General features: G+C 51.6%; 1 protein-coding gene across 14 annotated transcripts in view; it reads right to left on the bottom strand.

Moving 5' to 3' along the window:
• Nucleotides 1-19258, bottom strand: part of STK32B (serine/threonine kinase 32B) — a 400190-nt gene that overhangs the window by 272836 nt on the left and 108096 nt on the right. For all 14 annotated transcript variants that reach the window (XR_006217092.1, XM_042984951.1, XM_042984954.1 and 11 more), the window contains one exon: nucleotides 3437-3588. Coding sequence is in view for 13 of the 14 variants with exons in the window: in XM_042984951.1 (XP_042840885.1) it covers nucleotides 3437-3588 (152 nt within the window). In the remaining variant the exon portion in view is untranslated. The remainder of the gene's footprint in view (nucleotides 1-3436; nucleotides 3589-19258) is intronic.

The following is a 19258-nucleotide window of genomic DNA, read 5'->3' as shown; positions in this document are numbered from 1 at the left end:
TGAAAACCTCAGGGCACGGCGGGATGGTCTTGAGTTTGAACTGCAATTCGATGGATTCCGGGAGGCAGTGAGCTGCTTTGAGCCCTGCTCTCCCTCTCTGACAAAGGGAGCCCACAGCCCTCACCTTGCAGGACGTTAGGACGACGGGAGCCTGCTGACAGGAGGCACAGGTGGCAGGCTCTGTACGCGGCAGGCACGGTCTCTACCGCTCCCTGGAGCCAGGCGCCAGTCTCCCTCTGCAGGTCTCCGTAGCTCCTCCCTCGTCCTCCCTTCCCAGACGTACCCACCCCCTCCCCCCGCCCCACAGCTTCAGGAATGGGCACAGGACCCGAGCCAGGTCAATCCCACCATGACCTGGGCCCTCTGCTGGGCGGTTCCACTGACAGAAGTCGGGGCAACCCGTGGGCAGCACGAGCCAGGGGAAAGCAAGACGTAGAGGCCACAGGCAGTGGGAATTCTAGACTTCCCAGCTCCACAACCCAAGCGATTCTGTCGCGCGCGGGGGCAAGGTTAAGTTTCTGCATGAATCCTGAGCCATTCGGAACTCCGTCCTGCCCAACGGACTGGTGGGCATGGCACTCCTTTTCACTCGGAGCTTGAAGGGGCACTGCCCACCCATCATCCTTCTATCACGTATTCCCATACGCGCGCACGTATTCTCTTACTGTCAGCGGTATTTCCATGCACGGAAAACATGCCTTCGCTGCGCTCGCTCAGTGGATTCTCCAAACAGTCCTAGCAGTAAGCCAGGGCATTTATTATCGCCATTAATGGGACATAGTTCAAGACGTGACTCCGAAGTCCAGCAGCCATTCACCACCTCTTGCTCCCAATGGAAATGCAACGCCACCAACGCCCAACAACTGCACAGAGCTCCCTCTCTTACCCTGCGCATTCACGTAATCGTGGGGGTGTGACATTTACCCGGGACTCGGAGCACATAAACACAGCATGGAAAGGTGGCGCCTTCCGAGGGGCCGAACCTAACATGTATCGCGCGTCCAGGCGTCCATCCGACCCCTGTGGTCCCCTGTAAGGAGTCCCCTGGAAAGGCTTCAGCTCAGACCTACCCATCTAAGTAAGCATCATTCCCACTGGAAACAGCCCTAAATCGCCCCTGTGCCAGGACACAGGCTAGACGTCCCACTGAACATGTCCATGGTGGAATGTTATGCAACGTTTATGTAACTACTAAAAATCACTTACAAAGAATTTGCAATAATAAGCAGATCACGCTCCTACCGGACTATTAATTTGAGAAAGCAGAACACAAAACTGTCATGCATTCATTCCTTTTTTTTTTTTAATGTTTAGTCATGTTTGAGAGACGGACAGACACAGAGCGTGAGCAGGGGAGGGGTAGAGAGAGAGGGGGACACACAATCCGAAGCGGGCTCCAGGCTCTGAGCTGTCAGCACAGAGCCCGATGTGGGGCTCAAACTCACCAACTGCAAGATCATGACCTGAGCCGAAGTCGGACGCTCAACTGACTAAGCTACCCAGGCACCCTGTCATGCATTCATTCTTATACCAATAACATATATGGTCATATCGATACGAGAAAAGAAATACAAAGAGAATTACACACCAAAATGTAATCTAGGGGAGGTGGGATTCTGAATCACTGTTGCCTTCATATGGATTTTATTTTGTGTGTTTTGCAATTAACATATGTTGCTTTTCTGATTACAAATTTACTCTTTAGGGGCGCCTGGGTGGCTCAGTCGGTTGAGCGGCCGACTTCGGCTCAGGTCATGATCACACAGTTTCTGAGTTCGAGCCCCACATCGGGCTCTGTGCGGACAGCTCAGAGCCCGGAGCCTGCTTCAGGGTCTGTGTCTCCCTCTCTCCCTGCCCCTTCCCCGCTCATGCTCTGTCTTTCTCAAAAATAAAAGTAAACATTAAACAAAATTAGAAATTTCCTTTTGAAAAATTTCCTTCTAGAGTGACTGCAACACGAGGGGGTTCACTGGTTGTTTCCAAACGACTGAAGTGTCTGGATCCCTCCCTGGAGACTTGTACTTGTTACTGGGGCTCTAGCGTGTACCACACAGGTAGGCTTGTCCCCATGGAGATGTGCGGCATTGGCCTGCATGTTTTTCTCAAGCAAGACAGCTGATGTCCCCTTGTTCCATCACCCTTGTTCGGAGGGCTCTGCGCGTGAGACACAACGGACATAATGGGTGATACTGTAGGAGGAAGACGAGCTAGACTCGATTTTCCCATCGGGGGTCACTTAGGATGTCCAATGGAAGTGCAGAATGTGTTTCCTAGAAGAGCCTGTTCTGTCCCTTCAACAAAATCCCGCTCAGGGAACCTTGACCAAATGCCTCCAACACGTCTGCAACCGTGTGAGACTCTCAGAGACGAAGAACCAAGAGATGGCACCCCCTCCTTCAGGGAGCAAGCTATTCCTTGGAAAACAGACAAGTAAGCCAGCGATTTGGATCCGGGCTCACTGCGGGAAAGGCTGTGCCGGTGGGTCAAGCACAGAGCAGGTGGAGACGGTGAGGGGCACTGAGCTGGCCTGTGGGTTAGGGAAGGCTCCCGCCCCAAGTGACCTCTAAGCAGGATGAAAGTAATGTGCAGGATTTGGTTAGAGGCAGACGGGGGTGAGATGCACGTGGAAATTTCAGGCAGAGGAGTTACCACTGCAAAGACACAGGGGCAGGAAACCACGAGCAGGTAGCATTTCTAGGATGCCAATTTAAAGCAGAGACAGTAGCCAGGGAGGAGATGGAGAGAAAGTTCTAGAACATGGATAATGGCAGGCCTTGGGCGCCATATTCGGAACCTGGAGTTTAGCACATCCACACTGGGCAATCCTCCTGAGGCTTTTTTGCCATCAACACTACGGGAGATATTGTTTTAGAGTTCAATTCCCCTCTATTTGGGCTTCTCTTACAACATTCCACGTGTTTTCTCGGAAATACAAAAACCTTCCCTTCGAAATCTATTTTCAACTCTGATTCATCACATAAGAGAACAGAATTAAAATTAAAGTGAGCAGGTGCTAGGGTGCCTGGATGGCTCAGTCAGTTAAGCGTCCGACTGACCCTTGGTCTCTGCTCGGGTCATGGTCTCACGCTTCGTGAGTTCAAGCCCCACCTCGGGCTCCGAGCTGAGAGCACAGAGCCTGCTTGGAATCTCTCTCTCCTCTCTTTGTCTCTCTGCCCCTCCCCTGCTGACGCTCTCTCTGTCTCTCAAAATAAATAAACTTAAAAATACATATTAAGAACAGCAAGCAGATCCTTCCAGATTTCACGAGAGCATGTACCCCACAAGACAGCCATCGGAGTACGCGCTCCGCAAAATACCCCGAAGAATATCCGAGCGCAGAAAGTGTCCTCGCTATGCCTCCACCAGGCAGAAGCTTCCCGTGAGCACGTGGCTCCACAGCGAGGCTGGCACAGGAGCCCCGCGTGCGATCACTCACCACAGGTTGACCAGGAAAGGGTGGTCCAGTCCCCGCATGATCTGCAGTTCCCGGAAGACGTTCCGTACTTCATCCCTCTCGATGCATTTCTGCTTGTTCATGTACTTCATCGCGTACATTTTCTTTGTGTCCCGCTTCTGCACGATGCATACCTGGGCAACGGCCAACGGGGAGAACATTCAGGCCAACGTTTACCAAAATGGAAGGAAAAAAAAAAAGTCAGCCCCTCCCCACACTCCTCCCTCTGGGCTTGAGTCTCTGTTGCTGGCGGAGCAGGGCTGGCCAGGCCACGACCTCTCCTCTCCGCACCTGTAAGACGAGACCCGGACCAGAAGCACCTGTTGAGCAGGTACTTAGACCGAGCGAGGGCTGTGTGCTGGCAAAGGAGCTGTGGATGCAGCCTCAAGGAGCGCCCTCAAGGAGCGCACAGACTGGGAGGACAACAGACAAACGCACCAATGCCTGCAGCCCCCAGAAACGCGGTGTCACTGCCCACCCGCACCCCCGGGCCCTCCCCGCCTCCGTGCGCACCTCTGCCGGCCAGCCCTGCTTTTCCGGGCTCAAGGATGCTCTCCGCCAAAAGTGCCCGCTTTGCTGCCCAGGCAGCGGACTGGGGACGCCAGGTAGTCAAGTCCAGCAGGAGCAGCATCCCTGCCCCAGGCCCCTTGCCCGTCCCGTGGGGGACGTCTGAGGCTCCCGGAGTCGGAGGGAGAGCTGGCCCACGGGGCACCTAGCTCGATGGAATGTCAAAGGCAGTTTGCTGCCTTTCCTCCCCTGACTCACCTCCCAACCCACCTGCCCCGTGCTGCTGTCACCTCTCCGGTGCCCCGGACTCAAGAGCCTCGGTGGCTGCTCCTGGCGCCCCCCAATCTAAGGTGCGTGGGCACTGGGGGAGCGGCGGTGGAGCGTGACACAGTGACGGCAGCTCCCGCATGCCGAGCGCTGGACTGCAGGCCGGACGCTGGGCAAACGCTCTCCCTGGTAATCTGCTCGAGGGCCTCTCCAGTAAAGCCTCCAACTTCCCTCGAGCGGGATGGAGTGCCCCGAGGGCACTGATGAGGACACCCAGCGTCCAACGAGCCCCTAAGTGTCAGGACGGACAGTCAAAGCCAGACAGTCTGACTCTGGAGTGACCCCTTACCGGGGGGAGCGGGGGGCTAGTGGGAGAACAGGCCATCAGGGAGGGCTCCCCGGAGGAGTTAGTGCCAGAGGGCGAGCACCAACAGATGGAACGATGGAAAAGGAAGAGGCTTATAGGGTAACGGAGGGGTATACAGGAGGACCCGAATTTGGGGGGATACTATTCAACCCAGTACGGGTAGCTCCCGTGATGATCGTCATTTGTCAGATAAAGGAAGGCTTGTTGACCTCCTCGCGGCTGCAACTCAAACCCAGACTCCGCCTCCCCAGCCGGCACTCCTCACCAGCATGCCTCCTCCCCAAGGACAGGGCACTCGAGACAGAAGGCCTGGGCACCCGGCTCGGGAGCCCGGGGGTTTCTCTGGCACGCCACGTTGCCGGAAAGCGGACTCCTTTCAGCTCTGCCATGCCGCGAATCTGTCTGAGCAGACACAAGACAGTGGGGAAAGCCTGGACTCCAACTCACGCTTCGGTTCCGCCTCTCTGAGCCCCGGTCTCGGCCTCCGTACGAACTGAGTTCGCCAAGCCCACCCTGGGCCACCGGAGGAGGGAAACTACACGCAACTAAACGAGACCCAGGAAGGAGGAGTGCCCGGCATATCAGATGGTGATGAATGTCCCGAATCTTAATGTCTTAAATAGCACATTTCACGCACCCTCCACCAGGATGACTTCCAGGCACTAAAGTCAGTGGCGTGAGGTTGAAGGCCCACGGAAGCTCCTTTCCGGTGAACTTGAAACTATAAAACACCAGGAGGCAAGGGTGTGCCATACAAAAGCACCACAGGGCCCCCCGGCTTTGCGGGCATCCTAGCAGAGAACTTCCAGAACCCTGGACACAAGTCCCCGCGGCCCACACGTGCAGGCAGACACACAGCGGACAGCGGTTCCCATCACTTACTCCTCCGGTGACGTCTCCCAAGAGACATTCGGCAGGCGCTGCTGGGAGCCCCCAAGTCCAGCCGTGTGCGTCAGCTGAGGAAGCTTAGGCTGTGGTTAGCTCGAGTCGGTGCAAGGGCCCGGTTCCGTGGCCAGGCAGATAAAGACCTCCGTGACCCTCCTCAGTTACAGAGGGCAAAGGTGCCAAGAGAGGGCCGTCACCTCCTGGGCAGGGGAAGCATGGCTCTCACCACCGCTCCGACACAGGGACAGGGGAGGGACTGGAGAAGTCTCTTCCAAGTGGAGTTAGAGCCCCAGCCTTCAAAGAGACCCGGGGCTCTGGACGGAGCTTGCAACTGTGACTTTCCAGAACAAGACAGAGAAGGGTGGCCGGCACAGGAGGCTGGGGACAGCTTGGAAGTTCGGTTTCGCAAGCAAACGAAGGGGGGGTCGAGGGAGGAGGCCCTGTCGGCTCAGCGCTGATGAATACTTGAGCGTGGCTGTGCCTTGACTCCCTCCTAGGTAAACTGAGGACTTGGATCTACTTTCTAAGACCTCATAGAAGCAGTCTATTGCGCTCAGGAGGCTGGACCCAGGACCAGGAGAGCTGGGCTCTGCTCCCAGCCCTCTTTGCTGACTGCGAGTGGGACCACCCACCTATCTCTGGCCTCACCTCCTCCTTGGCCAAGCCAGGCTGATCACAACAACTGAATCGCCCCAACCCGGACATCGAGGCTGAAACGAGAGACGTAAGGCAAGGCTCATGCACCGGGTAGAGACGAACATCTGCTGGGAAGTCACAGACACGCAGAGAGTCTGGGCTCTGGGGCTTATATTCCAGCTCTTTGCCGTGTGACCGTGGGTAAGTTGCCCACCCTCCCTGAGCCTCAGTCTTCTCATCAGTAAAATGGGACCTCCAGGACCTGCTGCGAGGACACGGGAGGGGATGTGTCTGAAGGGCGCAGTGTGGTGCCGCACGGCACAGGTGCTGAACGAGATTAGCGTTCTTTACTTCTTTACGGCATTGTAGCAAATAATGCTCCTGGGACAGAGACGCTCCACAAATGGCAGCTGTTATTATGACCACCAGGCCTTCACCAAAACCACCAGAGGGGATTCACCCGAAGGAAGGGCAGGGGTGCCGGTGGGAGGTCCGGGCAGGTCGAGGCAACATTTCCTCCTCCGGCTGTGGTGGCTGAGCGGAGCCCTTCCCGCGGCAGAGCCAAGGAAGTGGGGACACTTGGGGACAGCCCCCAGGCTTTCTCTCAGGCAGGTGAGGAGACACAGGGGCTGGAATCCACAAGACCAAAGAGGAAGGGAAGAACCAGCTCACTTACCGGTTGAGCAGCTATTCTGGACAAGAGATGTCCACACCAAGAGGCTGTGTCCTCACCCCCAGGGCCTGGGAATGGGACCTTATGTGGCTAAAGGAGTCTTTGCAGAGATAATTAATCTCCTTGGATCGGGACGGGCTCTGAATCTGACCGGTGTCTTCACGGTAAGAGAAGAGAAGGGAGAAGGCACAGAGGAGAGGGCGATGTGCCCGTGCGGGCAGAGCTTGGGGAGGTGACATGTGAACAAGCCAAGGGACACACAGGTCTGCTGACTCCCCCCTAGGAGAGAGGCACACGACGGACCCTCCCTTGAGCCCTCGAACAGTGAGATCCACTTTTGTTCTAAGCTACCCAGCCCGTGGTTCTTTGTTATGGCAACCAGAGGACACGAAACGGTCTGTACATGTCCCTCACGGCCATCCACCTGTGGCTGAGCGACTCGGCCAAGCACCCCTGTGATCCTCACTCTCCCGCCCGTGGGCATCAGGACTGACCGCACCAGGTCTCCGGGCAGCTCCCCAAGGAGCCCAGCAGAGCGTGTGGTCCACGCAGGCGCCCGGTAAATGTGGGCTGGTGGGTGACGGACAGACTGACGCCTGGAATCCAACCCTGAGCCCTGGAGAAAGACGAGGGGCCGAGTGCACTCAGCTCCCCAAGTCTGTGCTTCCCAGCGCCCCACATTCCAGCCCAACCCCGAGGCCTGCGTCCTCTGTACATGAGTCCCTGTGACCAGAGCCATTCCTGCTGTTCGGAGTTTAACGCGTGACATTTCAGACAGGAAAATTTCACCGTAACAGCTTCCTAACCGGTCGGTCCCACCTCTGCTCTGATCTCTGCAGACGTCCTTCTGCCTAGTGGAGGCTTCTGAAAAATGGGACTCAAAGCCCTTCAAGGGCTTTCTTTCGCCTTCGGGAGATTCTCAAGGTCTGTATCTTGGCATTCCTAGCCCTCCCTGCCTACGTGACCCCTGACGTGTGACACACACAAATACACACACCACCCAACTGATCCAAACCCTTTAGAATTTCTTCGAAGAAGGCCTCCACCCCAGCTGCCATCTTCTTATCCTTCTTGCCTCCTCCCCTACCGTCTCCCCTGCTAACTCTGCCCATTCATTGCTTTCTTTAGGAAGCTTCCTTTTATCCTTAAAGACTGTATTTAGCACTCTTCCCAATGGGCTCCCGAAGTCCCTATTTTTATCAAGCTACTTGACACGCTGGTTTATAAATCCTGTGCTGCTTCTTCATATACTGGATTAGGAATCACATGTGGCCCCACACCCTGGATTACGAACCCTGTGCTGAGTCCTACACGGGATTATGAATCCTGTGGTCCTTCAAACAGGAGAGATAGAGATAGAGACAGAGACAGAGACAGAGATAGAGATACATATGTGTATTTATTCTTGAAAGAAACAGAGACAGAATGCGAGTGGAGGGAGTGGGGGGAAGGTGCAGAGAGAGGGAGCCACAGAACCTGAAGCAGGCTCCAGGCTCCGAGCTATCAGCACAGAGCCCGACGCGGGGCTCAAACCCACGAAATGTGGGATCATGACCTGAGCCAAAGTCAGAAGCTTAACTGACTGAACCACCCGGGCACCCTGGAAACTCTTTTTCTTAATGTTTATTTAGTTTTGAGTGAGTGAGAGAGTGAGAGAGAGAGAGAGAGAGAGAGTGGGGGATGGGTGGAGACAGAGGGAGACACAGAATCCGAAGCAGGCTCCAGGCTCCTAACTGTCAGCACAGAGCCCCACGTGGGGCTCGATCTCATAGACTGTGAGATCATGACCTGAGCTGAAGTCAGACACTTAACCCAATGAGCTGCCCAGGTGCCCCCATACAGGGGACTATAAATCCGTGTTCACTGTCTGATAGTCAGAACCCAGGCATCATGAAGGCATGGGCCACGCTGCCCGGTTCCCTATCCAACCCTAAATTCTCAGGGGCTCGGACATGTGAACTTGTCATCTTGGCCCTCTACTCCCAGCAGGAGCATACTGTATTCCCTGTGCTTAGAATCCTCTCCTGCAAGCCAAGCCCTCCATCGCCTCAGTCCCTGCAGGCATCACCACCTCCTGATCTGAAGGCCTCCCTGGCCCTGACCTCCAGGCCGGAGTTAGAGTCCACAAGGGAGCTGGATTTCATTTACCACTGTGTCCACCCCGCCCCATGTGGCCGCAAGCAGGTTGGCTTTCTTGTGCCACTGCATTTGCAGTGTAAGACAAGGGGCTTCTGTTCCTCCCAGCTCCGAATCCCATGGCAACCACGTGATGGGGGGGGAGGGTGGGAATCTATTGAATCCAGCATTTCAGCCTCATGAGCTCATGGCAGGTGCTCCAGAGGAGAGGTGGGCGCTCCTCTCCACCATGTGACTGCCAGGGTCCAAGAACCTCCAACTTCAAAATAGAAGAGGTGGGTCCCCAGTGGCACCAGTGCTCCTTCTCAGGGCGGCGCAGAACCCTTTCCAGGAGAAATGACAGCTGATGAGGCAGAGAGTGAGCAATCTGGCCGAAGCCACCCAAGCTGCCAAAAGGCAAGCACCCAATTAACATTCCTCATTATTCTAATTTGATTAGGAACTGATGTTATCGCTGTGAATCACAATTTATCGAGACAAATAAACACATGCAGGCTAGACTGGATCTCAGGGGACTTGCTGGAAGAAAGGCGCATGTCAGGCAGACCATCTCCATCCGGGGGTGAAGGGGGCCGATGCGTACTGGAAACCTCCACAGCCCCGGCTTGGGGGTCCGCAGCCCGACTTCCCATTCAGAGTGCTGGCGACGTGGGTTCTGCAGCAAACCCAGAGGTCTGGGAGGGTCCTGGGATTTTGTGGTGTTTAAAAAGCTCCCCCGGAAAGTCTGAGGTACAGGCTGGTGGAGAATCCCCTTGCTGGACTCCAGGAAAGTCCCTGTCTGGCTGCATCGTCAGTGACCTTGGTGGTCAGCAACTCTAACCTCTACCTTTACAGCTCAGGCAAGCCAGCCTCTGGCGTTCAGGTGACTCCAGAATCAGAGATCCGAGCCGAGCTGGGAACTCTGAGCTGTGCGGGTACAAAGGCTGGCACTGCCCTTCCGTGAGCCACCCTGAAGCCGCCCCCCCACCTCAGTCCCCGGCCAGACTCGGCTAATCTCTATGTGCCCACCCACCCCCAGCTAAACCGTGCTTAGTAAACGCCGTGGAGTTAATAAATTGCTATACGGTGCATTAAAGCACACTGGCTATGCTCGCAGAAGCAACACTCTGGGAAACAACCAATTTGGGGAAACGCAAGAAAAAAAAAATCAGGATGAAATACATTCACTAAAGACAGTGATCATGCTGGATTCCATTGTTTAGATACCGAACGTGACAAGAAGACGATCTTTGGCAGACAATGATGGCGAACGACACAATACGCATCCTCCCCCTTCTTCCTCTATAATAGGACAACAATTTTCTTCAAGGAGGCAGTGTGATCCATAAACACTCACAGCCAGTGGATGCCATAGTTCTGGCCAACTAGATATTATTAGTCTGCTGGAGGCTTCTAGGATGTCTTGCTTTGGGGATAACAGGAAATAGCTACAGACGGTCCCAATTTCTTGTCCTTCACCACTTTTCTTGTCCTTCCTACCTTGAACACGTACGTAATGTCTGGGGCTGCAGCAGCCCTTTGTGATCATGAGGCCAAGGGCATCTCAGAGATGCCAACCCTGTTATCATGGGGTCACCTACCTTCAGATTTCTTGTTATGTGAGAAAAAAACACACACAAAAACAGCACCTTCAGAAGGCAGATTTTCTGTTTCTTGCTGCTGAGAACATTCCCATCTACTATACAAACGATGCGGACATTTTTCACAGCACAGGAGGCCCATGTGGCGTCTCACCAATGGCGGCCTCACTGGAGTAACCAAAAGTTGGCCTCAAGAAAAATACTCATCTGGATGAATAACAGTTATTAAATGCCTGCCATGGGCCTGGTACCATGCCAGCTATGAAGATGTGGCACCCTCCACAAACTCGAGGTTAAACGGGACCAGGAGACAACATTCAACAACAACAGCCAAAGTCACTCACCATTAGCCACTGGGCCCTCCGTGGCCTAGCCCCACCTTCTCTCCAAGCACGTCTGTGACTCTACTCCCTGCCCGGCCTCCCTGCCCTTCCTGGATGGGCCACACTCTTCCCCTGCAGATCCCAGTCTTGGGCCCTCACCTCCCCCAGGCTCTGCTCACGACTCATTTTATCAGGCAGGCATCCCAGACCTCTCTCTGTGACAGAGCAGACCCCTCCTCAGTCCCCATTTCCTCTACCACCTGCCCGGCTCCTGTCGCTGAACAAGCATCTTGGTTTATTGGTTTATCCATGGTCAGTCCCCACTCCTGTGTCATAAACCCCAGGCTAACGGGGACTTTTCTCTCTTTTGTTCACGGCTCTGTCTTCATGGCCAGACGGTGCCCAGCACACGGCAGGCACTTGGTTGATATGGGTGGCCCGATGAAGGACTAAATGGATAGATAATGACTATTTAGGAAAAGGCAGTGATGTGGGGGAGGTTATGAGGCAAAGAGACCCAGAAGAGGGATCCTAACCAGGTTATGGGACTGGGGAAAGGCATTCTGGAAGAGGCTGTGTCTCAGCCATCAAGGGCTGGCTTCATGAGAATGGAGGATAGTGAGGGAGAGAGGAGGAACTGTATCACCACAACCCCTCTGGGGGTATAAAGAAACCGCACGTGTCACGGCGCACGTTAGCATATGACAGCAACTTCCTCAACTTGCTTGTCTGCAAAATGGGGACAGGAGTGTACTTACCTTACGGAGTGGTTATGAAGGCTGCATGGTAATCGCTTTCTACATGATGTACTAATGTGATGAGGATCGTCATTCATATGTGTTCTGAGGGTAAAAGCAGAGAATGCCGGGAGGATGGGCAGAAGTGGTCCAAGAAGGGCCTCGGGAACAATTTCACAATTGTTATGATGGGGAACTTTATGTGTCAGCCGGGCCGGGCCATGGTGCCCGGGTATGTGGTCCAACATTATTCTGGATCCTCCGGTGAAGGTGCTCCTGAAGGTAAAACTCAAAAGTGGATCCTGGGGATACAATTGCGACCAGCTGAATGAGGGACAGAACGAGCAAGTCACGTGGAAAACCTGGCTTTGGGGAGGAGGGGAGTCTTTCTGACAGCAGGCGGCGGCGGCTTTGGAGGCAATTCCAAGAGCGGATCCTGTGTTTTGTAAATAAATGAACGTCACTGCTTATATATTCGCTGATCCCCTCCTCCCCCGCCACGAGTGACAGGGGAGACCACAGTGTCAGGAAATGCCAAAAAAAGTCATGGGAACCAGTGCCCCAGGACACCCTTACTGCTGGAAACGTGGCCTTTCGGGTGAAGCAAGTTTGGAACCACTCCATGGACGAAGAAGGCCGGAAAACGCTCGTCCAGAGGACGGAATGAGACGTCCTTATGGGAAGATATGAGCAAGTGCACGATAGCTGGGAAGGCTGTCTGATGGGCCAGTCATGGATCATTTGCTCTGCTCGATGCTTGAAAGCCATTCACGAGTGAGCCTGCATTTCCTGCGATATTCAGCTCTTAATAAAGCGATCCCCAGGAGCCGGCAAATTCCCCCAACGTGTGCTTCAAGCCAAACACGACCTAATTAATATGAAATGACTAAATATTTCATTAAAAAGAAATGGATTCCATCTTTTATAAAAGATGTCGGCACAAACAATAAAGGCTTCTAGTAAAAGCATCGTGTTTAAGAATTCTAAAAATGACTCTTACATAAGAGGGACAGCTCACGGGCGCAGGAAGTCAGGCAGCTTGCCCAGAGTCACCTGCTTCAGCCGGAATTCCAACTCAGCTCTGTCAGACCCTGGAGTCATATCTCTCTAACCCCCTTGTGCTGTAAATTGATTAACTTGTGCATTTTCCTAAAGAGAGCAACCATATACTCCGAGTCCTCATGGAGGCAGCCACGGTGCTGGCTGGGCATCTTACACACATCTGCTGTTACCTGCCCCACTGCCCGCTGTCCCTGCCACAGGGCCTTTGCATTCTGCTGTCCCTTTTGTCTACGACGTTCCTTCCCCCAGATCTTCACATGGTCTGTTTTCCTCTCGGCAGGTCTTGGCTTAAATGTCTCCTTCTCAGAGCACCCCTCCCTGTTGTCCTCTCCTCCCAGGAAAGCAGTCTCACCCCCCGCCCCCGCCCCCGCCCCGGGTTGCTGCGCTGTGCATTTTCCGCAGAACAACTATCGTCACCACCTCACCGTGTTTGTTTCATGTTTGCGTGTTAGTCTTTGTCCAGCTTGTTCAGCGAACCATCACAAACAAGTGGCATAACGCCAGGACAGAGCAGTTACCGTAAACATTTACCGTTGGATTCCTGCTGTGTGTGCTACCATTATATTGGAGGCCCAGCAACCTTAAAAGATTTAAAAAAACAAAAATCTAAAACACTAAAAAAACAAAACAAAACAAACAAAAAAAACCTAAGGCAGATGTTTCTACACGTTCAAGTTTACATACAGAAAATCTCATCTGTTTAATTCCTGCACGGATTTATTGCAGTCTGGTCACTAAAGGGGTTAGTCTGGTAACAAGCGGATATATATTTTTTTTTACACCACGAATGTACACGTAGATGAAAGTGTGGAATGTGGAAGGAGACAACTAATAACGTGCTTGGGTATGGAAAGGATCAGTGTTGCACAGTAAGGCAGGGCGGAGTCTGGACTCATCATGGGCCTCTCCTGCCCGGTCTTCTCCAGAACCTTCCTTTGAGGGACACAGAGAGCTATTATCATATAACTCGGTGCCACCTTCTGCTATTTTATGCACAGACTGCCTCTGGCTACTCCGTGAATTTTAATCAACTCCTGTTTATTTTGCTTCAACCCTGCGGTTCTTCAAGCCGAGGGCCCAATGGCCAACCCGAGAAAGACACTTTTGAAGCAAACTTCTCAGAAGGGTCTGCCAAAGGTTCCTCTTCCTTCCTTGAAAACAACTAAGCCCCACTGACTTCGAAGTGAACTCACAGCGGAACACTTCACCCTCTCTCTCGACACGCTTCCGGATGCTCTATGCTGCTGCAGAAGAGAGCCTGTGCTCCCTCCACCACTGAGGCGTCAGGGGAGCATGTGGAGGGCAGGGAGCGAGGCTGCAGGGGACCCGACGCAGCCGGAGGGCCAGACGTGAGACGCAGATCTGCAGCCGGGGGGACAGAGACACATCCGAGGACCCCAACCCAGAGACAAGCAGATAAACAGTCAGCCAACCTCATCGGTCGTCTGGCTAATTGCCAAGTTCCTCATTCACTTATATGTATTCATGCATATGTGTGTATCATATACACAACATATAGGTATAGATGTATACACCTACGTGTATAGGCATATACACACTGCTTGGTGGGTGTGTGTATATGTTTATGGATATATGTGGGTATATATGTGTATACACTGCTTGAGGCGTATACGTGTATAGTATACACATACATACAGACGCGTATGTATATACATATATATATACTGGTGTATGTTGTACATTTTAATACTATATATAGTATTAAAATTATATATATTTTTATATGTCCTATATATGTCTAAAAGATATAACTATAATATATAAAATTATATATAATATAATAATAAATATATATTAATTATATTAAACATATTAGTATATATATTAAGTATTATAGTATATATATCAGTATACATATACAATATTAAAACGTACAACATACAGCAGTATATATATATGTATAGTATATACATACACACATACATATATGTATATACACACATATCTATACACGTCAAGCAGTATATATTACTGCTTAAAGGGTATATATCTGTATATGTGTGTATATATTCACATACTTTATGTCTGTGTGTATATATATATACTGTGTGTATATATAAGCATATGTATCTACAGATGTGTGTATATGTGTCTGTATATGCACCTGTGTGTACACATACTGCTTACTGGGTGTGTGTGTATATCTATCCATGTCCATACATGTGTGTGCATATATATGCCGCATGTGTATATATGCATATGTATTTATAGACGTGTATATACGCACTTATACGTGCAAATGTGTTCATATATGCTGCTTACTGGTATCTGTGTGTATATATATATATATATATATACACACATGTACATTTATGTGTGTGCATATATACACTGCTCAGTGCCTGTGCATACGTATCCATACATACTGTTTAGTGGGTGTGCATAGTATGTCTATGCATTAGGCATGCATGTGTATACGTGAACATATGTATGTGTATATATACTGTTTAGAAGGTGCTGGGGGACACAAGAGTGAACTGAGGAAAACGCTGCTGCCCTCACAGAGCTTATGTTCTCGTGCACGAGACCAATAACCAAGAGGACACATGAATAAATACACAATGGAGTCCCAGGTAGCAACAGGTGCTCGGAAGCAAAGGGACTGGAACAGGTAAAGGATATGGGACACAGGTAAAGGTTATGGAAAACTCAGGGGTGGGTGGTCAAGTACGGTGGGTGCTCAGGGAAGACCCCAAGGGAGGACACACTTAGGCAGAGACCTGTATGGTATAAGTGAGGTTTGCAGAGACCCGTGGAGCGCAATTAGGCCGAGGGGACAGCAAGCGTACAGATGCTGAGTTAGAGTTAAGCTCAGCGAGCTCCGGAGACAAGAAGAAGGGAAGAAGGGCTGAGTGCAATGAGCAAGAAGATGGAAGGGGTAGAGAGGGGTGTCAGAAAAATAGGCATGAGCCAGACTGTGGGGCCTTGCGGGCTGGTGTGGAAAGACTGGTTGTGCATTCTGAGCGGAAGGGCAGCTGCTGGACGTTTGGAGCAGTGACCACAGGATCGGGTTCATGCTTCACACCCTGCCAGTTGCCATGTGGACAGGCTCTCTCTTCTCTCTCTCATCCATTCACTAGGCAGCATTTATCAGGTCCTTACCGCTTGCCGAGCACTGAGCCAGGTGCTGACAGCTCGGGGCAATGAATACCACCAGCCCCAACTTCTCAGGAATCTCAGTCTGATGGTGAAGGCAGATGTGGTGTGCGATGACCAGGCACAGCTAGGAAAACCAGGTCTTCTCCCCGACATGTCCCTCCAGGTGGCTGCCCAAGCTTTCCAGAACCCACCAGGTCACACAGGAAAATTCCAGGTATGCTGGCTTCGAGAAGACACAAAAGTCATTTGAAAATGCCAACCACGTGCCAGGCACGGTGCTGGGGCTGCACGGTCTCTGTCACTTATTTTCACATGAAACCTTTAAGAACGCTCTGGACATCCTGGGGCAAACAGAGGTTTGCAGAAGCTATGTGACGGGTCCAAGTTCACATGGCCAGAAGTAGCAAGGCCCAGACTTCTCCACCTCGCTCACTCCTTCTTCTACGCTCTGTTGCTTCCAAAACAAAACATCATTGTTGCTGGACACTGATGGGGACTCCCCTCTCGACCGCCATGGTTTCCTGCTGGTGTGCATGTGAGGCAAGCAGGTTTCAATCCAACTTCAGTGTTGGGGAGGGACGTGTGGAAACAAGACAGGCTGTGTATTGCCGTGGTATCCTCTCCAGGCTTCCGATTCATCCCATATGTAAAGGGGAGAGACAATAATGCCCAGCGCACTTGGCCTTTGGGGGAACAGGATGATAGCAGGTGTCCGGTTCCCAGGACAATGACTCCAAGTTTCTGACCAGCCTGGACTCTGCAGGTGGCAAACGCTGGGAACCCAACATGATCTCAAGTAAACGAAACAGGATGCCAGTCTTGGTAGCTGGTCGGGACAGTGGAGAGTCCAGAAGACAGCGTCTGTCCGTGTCCCCTCTCATTTGCCTTCACACCCTCCAGGCTGCTCACTGTGAGCATCTATGACTCTTCCGGGGGTGGGGGGAAGGGGGGGCTTCTGCTCTGAATGGGACAAGCCAGAAGTGCAGGAGGCGTAATGCTTCTCGGAGCAGCCCTCCACCAAGGAAGAAGGAGGAACGGTGCATAAAAAAAAAACATTACCTTCCCTACGTTCGGCTGCCCCCAGGGCACACTCTGTGTTGTCTCCCGGTGGTCCCCTGGGGAGGTGAGTCCAGGTGCCGAGCAGTTAAGTGGCTTCATCCCACACTCATCATTGGCTGCCTTTCTTTCCATGTCTCACTCCCCTTCTCCTATAGGTCTTTTTTAGGGTTCACCTCCCGATAACCTGCTTGCACTTCAATATGAGCTACTGGAAGGACTCAAGCTCAGACGGTCACCAGCAGGGCCACCGAGGGCAAGGAAAGCAAGGAGCCTAGAGCACCAAGTATGGGACGCAAGTAAGCACCTGCACTTGCAGGGCCCTGGGGGCAATGCCTCCTTGAACGTTGTACCCAGGTGCCTCGCTTGCTCACTCTAGTCTGGACCCTACCCAAGGAGGACCCTCTCTTCTCCACCCACCTCTTGTATCTGTTTCGTTGTCTGCAGCCCTCATTCTTTCCTTCTGCAGATAGATTTTCGCCTCCACCAACCACCAGCGAACACAGACGTGTTTTCTTACATCACGTCATTCACAAGGGGCAAAGCACAAGCCTTTCATCGCTGATTCCACGGTTACGAATGGTTGGTCTCTGGTCCCAAGGCTACTCCTCAGAGCAAGCACTGGTCTAGCTGAAGATGGTCCGTGTGGATGGCACAGCCACATCACGTGCCCCTCTCGGACGGTGAGCGGGGTGCCCTGGCTGCACGTGGAGTGGGCAGGTGTTCTCATTTAGAGAAGGGGATGTTAGGATGGCAACAGAGGGGGCTGAAAAGCACACTGGACGGTCAGAAACTCCAGCCCCTACAGTTCTCTATGGTTCTCTGTTCTCCTTCCATCTTACAGATGAGAAAACAAAGCTTCAGAGTGTTTCCAGTCTCCAGGACCCACAACTAATACATATCAGAGTCAGCATGACCCTAAACCTAAAGTGTTTCCACTGGGTACATAGAAATTAATCTGTTGCACCATCCCTGTCCAAGAATTCAGTCACAGAAGGATTATTATTTTTTAGAAATCTCTGTAAATTCTCACTAAAATCAATGGACCAGCCACAGCTGTTTACTTTGGTACCGCACGGAAGAAGCACAACTCCTCCCAGCATGAAAGTAAAATGAGATTTCTGTGCATTCACATGTGCTCTCTCCTGATAACCAAGGCTATTGACATAGTTCAACAATGAAACGTCTTGCTTGAAAACTCTTAATGCCAGATCTCGAAGCTGCCAAAGGCAGGGAGCAAAGCCAAAATATCCATTCAATATGAGGAGGGTGGTTTTCTCTATCCTACGCCAGTCCACCTCCATATTGAGGTTAACAAGTCACACAGACTTCATCTGCGTCTACCATGAAAGGCACTGATTATTCGGTATTTTGAGCAGAACAAAGCTAGGCTCTATTGCCTGAAAGTAAACCCACATCATCCTGAGTCCTGGATGTTTGTGTACATTCTGCATGAATTTGGGTATCATCAAGAAACTGAGGCAACCCAAGAATGACTTCAAAACTGAGCCTCTAGAAAGCGTGCATTTTCCAAAAGATCCACGATCACCATTATTTTAATACATTTATGCTCTGCACTACAGGTTCAGAGAACCAAACCAGCAGGTGTTAAACAGCAGCACAGGTGTAGGCAGAAAATGTAGACAAAACTTTCAAGGATGACGACAGGATATGACCAATTCAGAAACCATGGGGCCACACGCATACAGATTTGGCAGGGTGCCATGAAGGGGTACGGACAATTCCAGACCAAACTGTCAATAATGTGAAGGTAAAAATGATATGCTTCTATGCCCACCGTGCTATGCTTCCTTTTTTGTAAAGCCATTAAATGCTCAGCATAAGGATGATAAACCACCGAAAGTAAAGGTTCAGTAGGATTTTTAAACGCCTGTTGTTGTTATGGAAGTTCAGCCACTATCCATGAGATTACAGGCAAAACTCCTAAGTTCTCTCAGCCACGACTCATCTTCTGAGAAATCCAGAGAAAGGGACCCTCAAACACGGCACGTGAGGTCTGTCCAAATCTCTGCCGACCCCAAAGGATCGCTGTATGGGGCAGGCTGTAGGCAGTCTAGTGAAGGAAAAAAACGGGCAGACTGAGATTTGTGTGCCTTCCTATGAGACAAACATGAATCAAACCAAGTTAATTGCTTGTGAACCATATATTTTCTAAGATGACCAAGATGCTGGAATTAGAATAAAGGACATTAAAGCAGTTACGGTGGCCATGCTGCATAAAGCAAAGGGCAATACAGTCGAAATAAATAAAAATACAGGAAATCTAAGAAAGAGAGAAAAATTACTTCTTAAAACCTCAGGAATTTCCATTTAGGCACACATCCTAGTCAAACTGCTGAAAGTCAAAGACTGAAGAAGAATCTTAAAAGGAGACACACAACATACCAGATGGTAATGATTCAAAGTTTTATGACTTCTCGGCTGAAACTATGCG

The sequence above is a fragment of the Panthera tigris genome, chromosome B1 (genome assembly GCF_018350195.1).
Source record: "Panthera tigris isolate Pti1 chromosome B1, P.tigris_Pti1_mat1.1, whole genome shotgun sequence".
NCBI classification, from domain to species: domain Eukaryota; kingdom Metazoa; phylum Chordata; class Mammalia; order Carnivora; family Felidae; genus Panthera; species Panthera tigris.
Note: the sequence above shows the minus strand (reverse complement) of the source record. Positions and strands in the feature narration are given on the sequence as shown.